This window comes from Paramormyrops kingsleyae, chromosome 16, assembly GCF_048594095.1.
Source record: "Paramormyrops kingsleyae isolate MSU_618 chromosome 16, PKINGS_0.4, whole genome shotgun sequence".
Taxonomy (NCBI): Eukaryota; Metazoa; Chordata; class Actinopteri; order Osteoglossiformes; family Mormyridae; genus Paramormyrops; species Paramormyrops kingsleyae.
Window position 1 is genome coordinate 9,460,162 of NC_132812.1, and position 13,411 is coordinate 9,473,572.

Consider the following 13,411-nt stretch of genomic DNA (forward strand, 5'->3'; position numbering starts at 1 on the left):
GCTGTGGGCGGGGCTTACAGAAGGGGGCGGGGTTCTGGGCCAATGTGTGGCAGGGAGAAAGTCTTTAGAACACAGGTCAGTGGGGACTGTGGGCGGGGTTTATAGATAGAGAATTGAGGGCGGGGCTCCAGGCCAGCATGCAGCAGGGGGATGATCTTTAGAAGATAGGTCACTGGGCTAGTGGGGGCTCTGGGCGGGGCTTACAGAAAGGAGCAGAGAAAACATTTAACGTTGAGTTAAAGTGGAGGGCAGCTTCAGTGTTAGAAAGCGAAGAACAGCTTGATGCTGGGGCAAACAGTAAGAAAACACCGCCAGAGAGCAGCTAAGGATGATGGAATGGAATAACAGGGGGAGAGACAGCAGAGAAGCTGACTGAGCAGCACAGGATTCACCGCTTGATAGCGAGGATTCGCTCCATTATAAAGCATTTGAGAAGGATCCTTCCATGAAGGGGACTCTTACTGAACACACAGACCTGAGTTCAAACACTTAACCTCTAACTTGCATTTTACAGCCAGCTGAATCAGCTGCCTAACTCTGCATGATGAGAAAGTGCAGCCTTCCTGGACACTGGTGATGACAGCATGTCTCACGATAAGCTGACGAACAGTGACCTCAGCACAGAGCGGCGCAGATGGGAGTCTCCGTGGGGGCCTGTTTGGCCAGCCCTGCATCAATCAATCACACAGAGCAGCCAACCGACCAATCAATCATCCGATCGATCGCAGGAAGGGTGGAGGCGTGGGCTGACACAAACGCAGCCTAGATCGACCAAGGTTTAGTTTTCTCTCTGACCAAGGATTCCCCACAGCAGTCTGGTCCCGCCATTAACCCTTTCATGCTGTGTCACTTGGTCTAGTTGCACTGACCCTGCCATCAGGCAGATCTCCATGCATGTAGGTATGTGTTTCTGTAATGCTTCTGCAAAGTCTTACCTCTGATGCAGGGAAGCATCCCCATGAATAAATTGGTCTCGGTTGGGGGCCAATATGATGCTTTCATGGGGCCCAAAATCTCTAGCAGCACCCCTACTGATATCTTCCCATACCTGTACCTGGCAAAGCTCTTACCAACACTCAATTCACGTGGGTATGATGTGTGCCCCCCTGGGTGTATGCCCGGGGCATGTGGTGACGGTGGCAGGGGCCTTACCCACGCCCAGCCTGGTGGGACTGGTCTCGCGACTGCAGCCCTGGCTCCGAGGCACCCTGGCACGCTTGTCGGAGGAGGGCGTGGCGGCGGCGGAGGCGGAGGTGCGGGGGGCCCGGCCGTGAGCGTGGCCCAGGAGTCGTCCCGGAGAGCTGGAGCGACTACCAGCTGTAACAGGCAAAGAGAGCACAGAAGGGCCTGTCAGGGGGGGGGGGGTTTGAGGCATACCAGTAAATCTACCCCCAACTTGATCCACGATGTGGCTCATCCATACATCACAACACAGGAAGTCCCTGAGGCATCACAGCTGGATATGAGTCACCCAGGGAAAGGGTCTGTCAAGGGCCCAGCAGTCCTGATCTTCCTGGGATATAAACCTGCAACCCTTTGGTGTCAGTACTATAGAGTCTGAGCTGCCCCATCCTCAACTTCAAATTAAAATATTGGAAACCAATATTTGAGGCAGAGCTTAAAATGTGTCACTGTAGCAACAGTGAAACAAGGTATTTGGCATCCACGGGGGATACACAGTAGGGTTGCGCAAGGAGAGCCTTAACTTGGGTGGTGGGGGGGAGACGATGACCAAGACAACACGAAACACAGCACTGTGATCACCTCCAGTGACGATAGTACAGAGGAAACAGGGAAAGGCTATACAGGACAGCGATTTCATGGCGGGACCCCACATAAACTGTGGGGCTGAAGGGGGGAGGGCTAATGGAGCATGCTTCATGAGGTTGTTTGGAGCAGACCGGGTCATGCTGAAGACCCCAGGGTGGGGGGGGGGGTGCGCGGCAGGATTCAGATTAGATGAAGGCAAGCTTACCACCAGTAGGATTGGCTGATCTGGATCCTTGTGTATGAAAGCGAGTCGCAAGACAGCAAAAAGTAGCCAGTTACAAACAGAGACAGAGAGTATCCCAGCATGCATCAGGCCAGTCACTTTCAGTATGCCGCCCCTTAGGAGCCTGTCAACGTCGTGCCAGAGGGTGGGAGCCCAAAGGCCAAGACCGGCACGGCGGTGAGAGGCTGGCCGTATGACTACAGGGTCACTGGTCATACGGAAGGGGGGGGGGGGTGAGGTAGATGGGGGTGGCAATGGCATTCGCCCCCATGTGGGCAGCCCGGGCAGAAGCGGGAAGCCATGTGAGGAAGGGTGTACAATATGGAACTCACGCTGGGACTGGGATGCCACCTTGGCACGACTGCGCCCCCTGCTGTCTGTGGTGACGGTGCTCACCCCCACCGCGCTTCCAGAGCTCGGCCTCCTGGTGCGAACGCGGCCTGAAGGGGAGGAAGAGAATAAAAGAGAGAGAGAGAGAGAGAGTCAATGCAGCCACCATTCAACACGATACAAGCCTAAGCCAGTGCAGACCCACAGACGCCAACAATACAGGAGCAGCTTTCTGAGCAAACAGTAAAGGGGAAACCCCCCCCCCCCACACACACACACACACACACACACACACACAGGGGTGCTGTCCACTGAGGTCCGGGTGCCTAGGCACCTCTCCGACTGCAGTCCATCTAGTGGCATGCAGTGGACAACCTGAACGCAGGCCCAGACGGGGCATTAATAAGCGTCCTAGCGCTCAGACGTGGACGTTTACACCATCAAAAAGTCCACAGCACAGGGAGGGCCGCATCGGGGAAACCTGGGAGGCAAAGTTAGAAGCACAGATGCTAGGAGGAAGGTGAGGCCACTCGCCTGTTGCGGCGATTCAAGGGTAATTAACTCAGGAGTGGAAGCAGTAGAAAAATCAGGCTGTACTGTCACATCACTGATATGACAGTCTCGTCACTCTGTGGACACCTACTCAACAGAGACTCATCTGGTCTCCTTAAACTGCTCAGCAAGCCTAGGATTACAGTTAGTCCCAGAGGACACTTTAATACCCCAGCTACAGTATGGATGACAGCTGTTTAAATAACTTAGCTATAAAGTAGAATTCTTGTGGATGTACAGAAATAATGTGGTTTCACCCCATGGAACTCAAACTGATCTCTGCTCAGGAACTGGCTGTGCCAAGGCCCACAAGCTAGGGTCTACCATACTGGTCAGAAGTTGCCAACCTAGAAAAGTCTGCACTGTTCCTACAGGGGCCTCTGCTTGATACATTTCTTAGTAACAAGGAGAAATTTTCTTCTAATCCTGAGAACAGACCATCAACAATACATACAACAGAGGAGTACGACCCCACATCAGTCTGCTGCTGGCTCGTTGCTAAGAGTCAGTTTTAGAAAGAAAACCAGATTCACAAAGCCTCTCAAATGACTATCCATTTGCAGAGCTATTGAATTCTCAACGCCGCAGGGTGTTCGGCCATGCAATCAGTATCTGTTACTGACGGGGCAGGAGCAGCAGTGCACATTATCCTGGCAGTAGAATAGGTCACACACACACACAGACAATGTCTGCTGAACAACAAAGACACACATCAACAGCTCTGTGGATCACCCAACGTTCATACGAGAGCAAGAAGACTGCATCTGAATGATATCCATCACAAACACACAGGAATCTCAATGACAGGAATCAAATGTGAGTCAGCTGATGTATGAGTGCTATCAGGAACATGGTGCATTGAAACAGGGGAAACACTATCTCCAAGCTGGGTGGGTAGGCTGCGATTTCCCTGATCCCTATAGTGAACCTGGAAAACCATGGAGCACAAAAGGCATGCTCCGGTATTCTGCGGGAATAAGAGGCGGAGGAGTGCTGAAAAGGTCACAGACTGCTGGGTCAGATACTATCAGCGGCCCACCAAAGGCCTGCCGAGAGCCACTGATGCTCAGAAACGCTTGCATTGGCTTCAGAGAATGGCCTGAGTAAACAGCCACCCAAGCGGACTCCAAGAAAAACCCTGGAGCACCCTGAGGAACCAAGGAAGCGAAGAATAACTGCACCAGAAAGAACCTGTCTGACCATGTGACTTTTAAAAGACCCTGAACTTTAATTCTATGTGCATGTGGAGAGACTGGATAAAAATAATCATAAATTGATAATGTAGTGATAAATTTCAGGACGCTGCAAACCAAACACATAAACATCTGCTGTCGGTCTGATAATCCATATGAGCAATATGAGGGGACGTCATTCACTGTGTCCAGGGGCCTTGTGACAGACACATAGTTGAAAACATATATACATACACAGGAACACCACTGATCACAGCCTGTGAAGAACCACCCTGAACTAGACCACAAAAAAAAAAGTCCTTGGTGCTGCACTGAACCCAAATGGCATGCATTCACATCGCTAAATGCCAAATCCCAACCAAATGACAGAAAGAAACCTGGCTGATACACCGAGCTCTGTGTAATTCGAGGCGGCTCGGTGTGTCTCTCACAGTGATACTACATGCAAACAGCTCATGCAGGATTCCACGGATGACCACCGAGTCAATGGTGAACACAGACTGAGGTGGTGGTGGGATTGGTACAGGGGGCCACCGATGACGTCACCCAACAGATGGGGGACACGGACAGACAGCTTACCCTCTGGTTTACCAGGCGTGCCATCTTTGGGCAAAAAACAGTAAGGAGAGCGGGAAAGGGGGCGGGGAGGCATAACAGGAAGACATTAGTACCAATCAGTCAGGACAGGGGACGATCCGGATCCCATGGACATCTGTTCTGGGACCAGTAAGGGCACCAGAAAATACTGGGGTTTGACCAAAGAGGGGGCACGATTCACAAGGGAGGAGTCAGCTAAGAGATGTGTACATTTATAGCAGAAAGTAGTATGATTTCAAAGAGCTATCTGAAAGCTGGCAAGGGCAGAAAGAGAATCCAAAATGATCAAAAGGTAAAAAAAATGTAGAATTTCTCAAACATTAATTTCTCTTCAGATGTTTCATATGATGATTCGCCTCCTGATATTGTTACCCTCCAGCGTAGCAGAGAACATTAACCCACCGGCGGCTGCACCTCACTGCACCCTTTAATGATGACCGTGAAGCCTGTCGAGGCTTATTAATGACATGACATGGGCAGAAAGGCAGTGATGTTCATGTTTCTCACTTCTCATCAAGAGAAAAGTGAGTGGAGACAAAGTCCATAGCACTGGTGAGACCTCGCTGACCCAGCGTATGAAGGGGTATGGGAAGAACGGGGGGCGGAAGGGAGCAGAGGCATTACCCAGAGAGGCGTAGGACCCAGGGGGCAGGGCGGCAGCGGAACTGAAGGGTGCAGCGGACGTGGGAACCGCCGTCATGCGGGACTTGGCACTGGTGGCAGCATTGACGTCGATGTCACTGCGGGATCGCTGGAGGGAGCCTGGCGCTGATGGGACCCTGGAACTCACCACTTTGGCTTTTGGGGGGTCGGGGGGGCACATTTAAACCTCATTAGCTGAATAGGTCTGAATGTTACCGGCCTCAAATCATGACACAACATTCCTTGTTCAAGCATGAGACGTCTATATACTCAGAAAAACAACAAGCACATATTGAGGACCATACACTACTGATATGAAGTCCATGCTAGACCACTGATAACTAATCATTCCATCCTTAAAACAGAAAGTACTACACTATTGTGCTGAAGACATCACATCTCTTGGTAATTGTAATTCTTTCTGAATATTTTGCACTAAAATTGAGGTACCAAGTTCTTCAGGAACCATGTGCAGGATACAGTACTGAATGTGTCTGATGTATGTTTGCTTTGGTAAGCAGCTGTACTGTCTTCACTGTCAATCTCAGAGCTCAGGCCCACAAAGATCAAGCCCTTCGCTCTGCTCTGTTTCATGCACCTGCCCGTCATTCCTGGTGTGTTTTTACCTCGAGCCATGCTGGTCCCCATCGGGCTCTTCGCAGAAAGGCGGCTATGGGAAGGGAGGGTTGGAGAAGAAGGGAGTGAGAGAAGGAGGAAGGGAGGGAGGGAGAGAGCAGGCAGGCAAGCTTTAACATACCAAATCTTTGGGAAAATGAGACATCACATTGTGCCCAGTTAGTGCTCTGGCCCCACAGCCTCTGCAGGGACACACAGCGGGGCACCAAAAGCTCTCTGTCACAGCCATTCTGTGTCTCAAAAGCTGCCGATTCAAGGAAAAGGAAAAGGGGGGGGTGCTAAGCAGCACCACTGGGCCAGTTTCACATGGCGTCACTCTTCACCGACCTTGCCAGCCTCAAGAAACTGGGACGTTTCCCCAGAAAACCGTACTGTCACAAAAAGCCACTTGGATTTCTCCAACTTCCTGATGGTGTGATTTTTTTCTGGCCACCGGGGGCTGGAGTGAGAGCTCTCAATGGGATCTTCCAGGAGAAAGCAGCTAAGGAGGCCACTCGGGGAGCTGTGGAGCACGGCTGCTCCCCCCCTGCTTTAACCTGGGGCCGGATTCAGCACGCCTGGGCATTACTCACAGTCAGCCACACAGAGAAACACCGACCCTCCCTCCTCAATCAGCCGGGATGGAGACGGAGTGACACAGTGAGTGAATGTGATGTGAGAAACACAGCACAACAGCCGAATGATTTCCAGGGCTGTCCCCTCCTGGTCAACCCCATGTGACATCTAAACATTCCCTCTGGAAGGTCATCATGGGCAACACATGGCCCTGAGCCAACCATCTGACTGCCCCTTCACGGTGAGACTCTATCCAAATGTTTGAGCTGTTTCAGGGTAACTTTTATGGATCATACGTAGCAGTGACCTCAGTGTATCTCGCTCACTTGCTCAGGTAGATCAAGGCACAGTGATAAAATCCTAAACAGACCATCAAAAGCACTCAAAAACTTGACCTACAGACAAGGTGAGTGAGGAATAAGTGGGAGAGCGATGGGGCATGTCAGCATTTGTGGAGGGAGGCTCCTTACTTGAGGCTCTCCTGGGAGCTGGAGGATGAGCGGTCTGACTGTGGCAGGGACACGATGCTGTCAGAGTTCTTCAGGTGCGACTGCAGGGCCTTCTGGTAAGAGGCCTCCAGAGCTTGGAAGAGGTGCTCTGCCTCCCTGCTGAAGTGTCCGTGAAAGCCCCAGTAACACCTGCGGGAGCGGGGAGCAGAGCTATAACCGACCTTCGGAGCAGCGGGACAGCACTCCAAAAACAGGGGGAACTGACAGAAAAGCCAATGCTTCTAAAACTGCACATGGACATCAGCTGCCGCCTCACAAACTGCATACTAGACCAAGGGGAGACGCCTACTTACAGGATCACTGCGACTGTGCAGGATAAAGCACAAAGTCAACATACACTGCTAAGGACGAAGTGTCCAAACCGATGAAAAAAAGAACGTCCGACATTAAGGAATCCACGACAGAACGACAGACATGTTTTAAGTGGAATTACGAGCTCATTCTGTGTGGGAAAAATATGAAATAAGCATCAGAAAGACTTACTTTCTGGCCACAGATCTTGCCTCGGAGTCGGCGTCATGGATGCCCTTCTTGATAGTCTCTGTGAGGACCGCGACGTGCCTGGGGGAGCAGGGAAACATGACTAGCGGGACGCTTCCCGTGCGGCGACTCCACAAAGTAGCGGCCGGTTCACGGGGCAGTGAGCGCGCCGCTGCGACAGCGAGATCTGGCTGCCGTCCCGGAGTCGCCTTTACATCACAAAGCAGCTCCCAGCACTGAAAGGGGAAGTGGGCACAGTGGGCGCCTTTTAAACAACCGGGGCCGGGTTGCCGTGGAAACTGGTGAGACGCGGCGCTGACAGCTCCCTCCCCTCGTTAATCTGATCCACACAGGCTCATCAGCTGCCCGCCGGGGCAGCGCTCCATCACTGGCAAACTGCACCACCTCTCTAAATGCCACTGGTGGTGAGTAGAGCGCAGCCACGCACACACACTTCATTAAGAGGCGTGTAGTGCTGCCACCGCAGTTTCTCGATTTCCTGAGCCGTTGCTGCAATGTATCTGAATTTCTCCAGTTATTCCTTTACTCCATATCAAATTTAACAGCCAGATAAAGCGTGAATGCTGTAAAAATTCAACCCTATAACCACATCTCCACCCACTGTGATATCACCCCACACTCTGCTGCCATACAAAGAGTGTCAAAAAATCGGACAGCAGCAGAAATACCCAAGTGACACGCCTCCCTTTTGAGGAACTCATGTCATTGGCTGTTGGCCCGTGGGGGAACCGTAATTCAAAGTGCCGGCGATGGGGGCCTTACCGCTCCAGAGAGTGCATCTGCCACTCCTGCAGCAGGAGGTCTAAAAACTCGTAGCAGCGCCTGCCAACAGAGGGGGGCAACGATCACACGGAATTCAGCAGACCTTTGGCACCCCTTAGGCGGCAAGAGCCCGGCGGCCTTACCGTCGGACGGCCACAGACTTGGATGTGCAGTTGCTGGTCATGATGGGAATCAGCCGGGGGTAGTGTGTGTGCTGGAGAAGAAGCGGAAACACATCAGCCACTGGCCTGACAACACCCTGGCATGACATCAATCGCGGTCTGGGGGGGTGGTTGGGGGTGCGAGGATGCCCCCTATCCCAACAGCACTGTCGGTACAGAAAAAGGTTCTGACTCCAAATCACCAGACCAAACTCAGGCCTATGAGTTTTATATCTTGATGGAAAGAAAACAGTCACCTACTTTCGGAAAACAGACAGCTGTGAAACCTCAAGCTTGCATGGTAAATACAAGCCGGTCCTTCACCAGACAAGCAGGGTCAGCACACTGCAGCTTGTAGGGATAGGGTGTCATTACCAAATACTACTGCCACCGTCTAGCAAGAGATGGGAACAAACTGGGGGCCTTCACAGTTGGAGTTACAGGGAAATCCCTGCCAGGCGGGGGCCCCCTCAACTCCCCATCACGGCACTCACGCGGATGATGAGCCGGATGGCGGCCACACCGGACGTGGCCATGACTTTGGCACTGTTAGGGACGAGGTTGAGTAGTGTGGGCATGATGGTTTCGGCGCCGTGGTCGAATCGGATCCCCAACACGGAGGATAGGTGCCTTGGGGGGGGGGAGACAGAGAAATGAATCACTGTGAAACCGCTGACGCCGCAGCAACGGCCGTGTTTAAAGCGCAGATCTGCATGTCGGCGCTCAGAAATGCCACGACAAACAGTGGCGTTCAAGCATGCGCCGCGAACCATCCATCAGGTGGATGCTCTTTACATCCACCGATATTGGGCGCAATCCACGTCACCAGGCCTTGATTGTTATGCCCCATTAGTGGCAAACAAGAGATAATTAACAAGGCTGGACTCCATCCAGGCCTTGTGAATGCAAACACTTCCTATATGAACAGGCCTGGACCCAAAGTAGCCCTTCATCATGCCTGACAGTGTGGATCCAGTGTGAGACCTTCCTGTGCAAAAGTCTTAGGCAAGAAAATGATGTGCAAATGATCTTTGGGTGTGAAATTATGATGGCTTAATGTCTGTCGAAATGTCTCAAAGCTGAGCCATTTCAAACCCCCTCCTAAAGTCACTCCAATACTCGCAACACCCATCTAATGCACCCATGTACTTTTTGACTTGACCACTAGCATACCACATTTGGTTAATCAATATTAATATTAATATCAATATTAATTAAATTATTTAACTAATCGACTGAGCTGGTGATGAAATTTAGCAAAATACATGCAATGGCTGGGGAACCACAGTGTTCATCGAGCCATCAGTAAGTTTAGGAGAACAAAAGAAATCGTTGTTATTCTATTTTTGTTGTATTTGCCGTGCTACTCATATTGTATATGTTCTAATGTTAAGTTGTGTTTTTTTTTTTCTTGACACTTACTACCCAGATGAAAAACCTTACATAACATACAGATTTTGCACAGTACTGTACATTCATTTGCACTTTCTCTGGGTCCATATACACGACTCGTGGGAGTTTTACTTACATAAAAATGTTCTGAGGGCAGAATGAAAAATGACTGGTTCAGAGATAACCAATTAGATTGTAGTTGTAGAGGAGGTGGGTCCAAGCAACTAGAGGAGTCAGGACCAAGACATCTGATTGGTTGGTCCCGCCTCCTCTAATTGTTTGGACCCACCTCCTCTACAATTTGTGTAAGTAAAACTCCCATGAGTGTCCACACAGAGGTTCCCAAAGCAAACCCCCCCTAGTTTAGCCACCCCAGCCTGCCGACTGCCACCTACCCCAGCGTGATGCAGGCCTCACGCACCACCTGCGAGCGAAGGTCTTTGGCCGAGAGCTTGAAGGCAGCCTCTAGGGAGCGGAGCTGCTGAATGAAGCCCTCATGCTCCGCCGCACCAGCCAGGACGAGGGAACGCACCTTCTTCAGCTGGAGAGAGGAAGCCGACAGACAATAGAAGAAGAGAAGGTCAGCGGGCGGCATGCTGCAATACGACGAGCCTCATCATCACTGACCAGACGTCCGGCTCCTGAGTGCCCCCTACAGTGGCTGCACGCCGTTTTCATCCGGCCAGCCTTACCGCAGACACGCGCTGCTCCCAGTCGTGCTTGTCGTCGGACAGGACCTCCCGGATCTTGTTAATGGATTCTTCCAGCTCCCGGTTGGAGTAAATCTGTGGAGAGTGAAGATTGAAGAAGGTTCAGGGAGACTAGAAGAGGGCGCAGCTGTGTGTTATGGCTCCTCCTATATCCATCTTGCATCCACATTCATGACGTGTCAGGTGCAGACCCTACCCAGCAATACCATGGCCACCAGGGGGCAACATTCATTCACACAGTCACAAAGGCACCTCATCCACCCCAAGAACATTTGTCTGAGTTGCAGAAGCAACAGTAGGTATTACCCCCCCCCCCCATGCAGGGCCACAGTCCAGCATCCGTACCTGCACAGTAGGCACATCCTCAAAGGCGCGCATGAAGTCCTCCTCATCCACTGCCCCCGCGCTGGCCCCCTCCTTCCCTGAAGAGGACACAGGGTCACCACGTGGTCAAAGGGCAGAACCGCACAAGAGGCACCTCAAACATATTCCAGAGAGGTGACCATAACCCTGACCCGTCCCCATTAGAGGCTGGCCAAAGACATCGTCCATCCTTCTTCCATAAAAAACACTGCATTCATCACTTTATATTCCAAGGGCTCTTAGATCAAGGTCCTAGATTTCAAAACCCTTAAAGCCACCTTTGGGGTTTCACTGAGTCACAGAGCTCAGGCAGCCTCCTGGTGTCTCATCTGTAGTCCTGTAGCCAGGGCCGCCCTGCTGTCCTAAGCTAATAGCACACATGCTAATGTCATTACAGTGTAAACATTACCTGGGGCCTTGGGACCAGCCGCTGGGACAGGCCTGCGTACGGAACCCACGCACACGCTCCTACGGGTACCAGGGGGCGCCTTGGAGGAAGAGGAGGAGGAGGAGGACCGGCCCCCATCCAAAGAGTCTTCATCGTCAATGTTCTTGTCTGTACAAAAGGAGATGATGGGAGATGCACTAGTTAGTGATACATGACATGATGGTGTGTTGTCCTTTACGAGACACACAGGGGGCGCCGTGGAGCACTTGTCCGGTTTGACCTGGGCTCCTTTTACAGGCTGAAGGGCAGAGCCGCGCCTGAAAGACCCCAGACTCCCAGTCGACAGTCCTGGGCCTGCGTAAATTATTTATTCCATTAAAAGATGCAACATGAGTCGCACACTGTGAGGCCGCTGGGGGTGGGGGGGGGGGGGCGGGGGATCAGCTAGGCCCACCATCGATTGACCTGAATTATTCAGATCCCCCCCCGCCATACAGTACGCACGCGCGGGGGCCACGCGAGGTACGGTGCAGCAGCGTGTAGCTCGCCACGGGGCTCAGTCTCCCCCGGCCAGAGAGACACGCCGCACCGCCCTGAACCACGGGCACCACGCGCCACCCACTAACACCACACCACAAGGTCAGCTGTTCCATCTTCCTCTACGGAGCCCGAACAACCTGATCAACCTGAAGATCCTACTGGGATCCACTGGCATCTCCCTGACTACGAGGACGTCCCAGTACAGAGTGACCCCTGAACACCCACTTCAAACGTTACCCTCATGAAGAGCACGGACGGCTTACAGGAGCAGATGTTTTTGCAGACCAGCTTCCGGAACATTCTGCTAGCTGCTGTGGGTGAGGTCCATGTGAAGGCTGCCTCCAAGTCACTGCCACGCCGCTTCCCAGAGCACAGCCTCTCAGCAGCGTGTCTCTACTGATCTCACAGGACCACAGGACACCCCCCCCCCCACCAATTAACCGGAGGTGAACCGACACCCCACCCCCTCCCTCAGTGTCAGCTGCCGAGGGGGGCCAATCCCGTCCCTCCTATGCCGTCCCATGGGGGTTGGCAGCATGGAGAAGCTGGCAGCCATGATGTCATGATGAGCCACCGCTTAGGAACTGCTGGTGATGAGAGAGTGAGTAAAGAGTGAGTAAAGGTGCTTTAATATCACAGCCCCAGCAGTCAGGGCGTTGCAGGGGGTATCAGAGAAGCCCAGGCATTCGCTCTCAGCCTCCTTTCTCTCTCTGTTCCTGGGAAGACTGATGGAGCCCTGCATCTTTCTCTGAGTTTCCCACCCAGCAGTCTGAAGCACGCGGAGCACCCTCCAGCCATATGTGCATATACGTGTGTAACAGCCTTCACTAGCATGTACCAGGGTCATGTTGTTCCTAAAACACAACATAATTCATTTTTGGGGCTTCAAATAACCGAAAGGATAACAAGAGTAATTAATTTTATTAATGATGCCAGACAACACTGCTCAGTTAATGGCTGCCATAAATGTCAAACGCATTAAGCAGAACATGAGGCAGAATGCATCCCGAGTGGATGGGGCAGAATGCATCCAGGTGGGCGGAGCAGAATGTATCCCAGTGGGCGGGGCAGAATGCATCCAGGTGGGCGGAGCAGAATGTATCCCAGTGGGCGGGGCAGAATGCATCCAGGTGGGCGGAGCAGAATGTATCCCGGTGGGCGGGGCAGAATGTATCCAGGTGGGCGGAGCAGAATGTATCCCGGTGGGCGGGGCAGAATGCATCCAGGTGGGCGGAGCAGAATGTATCCCAGTGGGCGGGGCAGAATGTATCCCAGTGGCCGGGGCAGAATGCATCCAGGTGGGCGGGGGAGAATGTATCCCAGTGGGCGGGCAGAATGTATCCCAGTGGGTGGGGCAGAATGTATCCAGGTGGGCGGGGCAGAATGTATCCCAGTGGGTAGGCGGAATGTATCCCAGTGGGCGGGGCAGAATGTATCCAGGTGGGCGGGGCAGAATGTATCCCAGTGGGTGGGGCACATGCTTAACATGGTGGCAGGTCCCACAGGTCCTTACCTGAGGTCACCTCACACAAACAGCCCTGCCTTTTGTCATGACATCATCAACATCACCACTCAGAGCACCAGCGT

The 13,411-nt window shown here is 52.5% G+C and overlaps 1 protein-coding gene across 3 annotated transcripts in view; it reads right to left on the reverse strand.

Moving 5' to 3' along the window:
* Positions 1-13,411, reverse strand: part of clasp1a (cytoplasmic linker associated protein 1a) — a 58,953-nt gene that overhangs the window by 21,919 nt on the left and 23,623 nt on the right. For 2 of the 3 annotated variants that reach the window (XM_072700265.1, XM_072700264.1), the window contains exons 9-21: positions 11,306-11,452; positions 10,879-10,955; positions 10,516-10,608; positions 10,219-10,364; positions 8,926-9,061; positions 8,414-8,484; positions 8,271-8,330; positions 7,491-7,568; positions 6,969-7,136; positions 5,934-5,977; positions 5,290-5,463; positions 2,326-2,433; positions 1,153-1,317 (exon numbers count right to left, since the gene is read on the reverse strand). In XM_072700265.1, coding sequence (XP_072556366.1) covers positions 1,153-1,317; positions 2,326-2,433; positions 5,290-5,463; positions 5,934-5,977; positions 6,969-7,136; positions 7,491-7,568; positions 8,271-8,330; positions 8,414-8,484; positions 8,926-9,061; positions 10,219-10,364; positions 10,516-10,608; positions 10,879-10,955; positions 11,306-11,452 — 1,467 coding nt within the window. Of the gene's footprint in view, positions 1-1,152; positions 1,318-1,975; positions 2,003-2,325; positions 2,434-4,647; positions 4,672-5,289; positions 5,464-5,933; positions 5,978-6,968; positions 7,137-7,490; positions 7,569-8,270; positions 8,331-8,413; positions 8,485-8,925; positions 9,062-10,218; positions 10,365-10,515; positions 10,609-10,878; positions 10,956-11,305; positions 11,453-13,411 lie in introns of all 3 variants that reach the window. The other variant, XM_072700263.1, reaches the window with a different exon arrangement.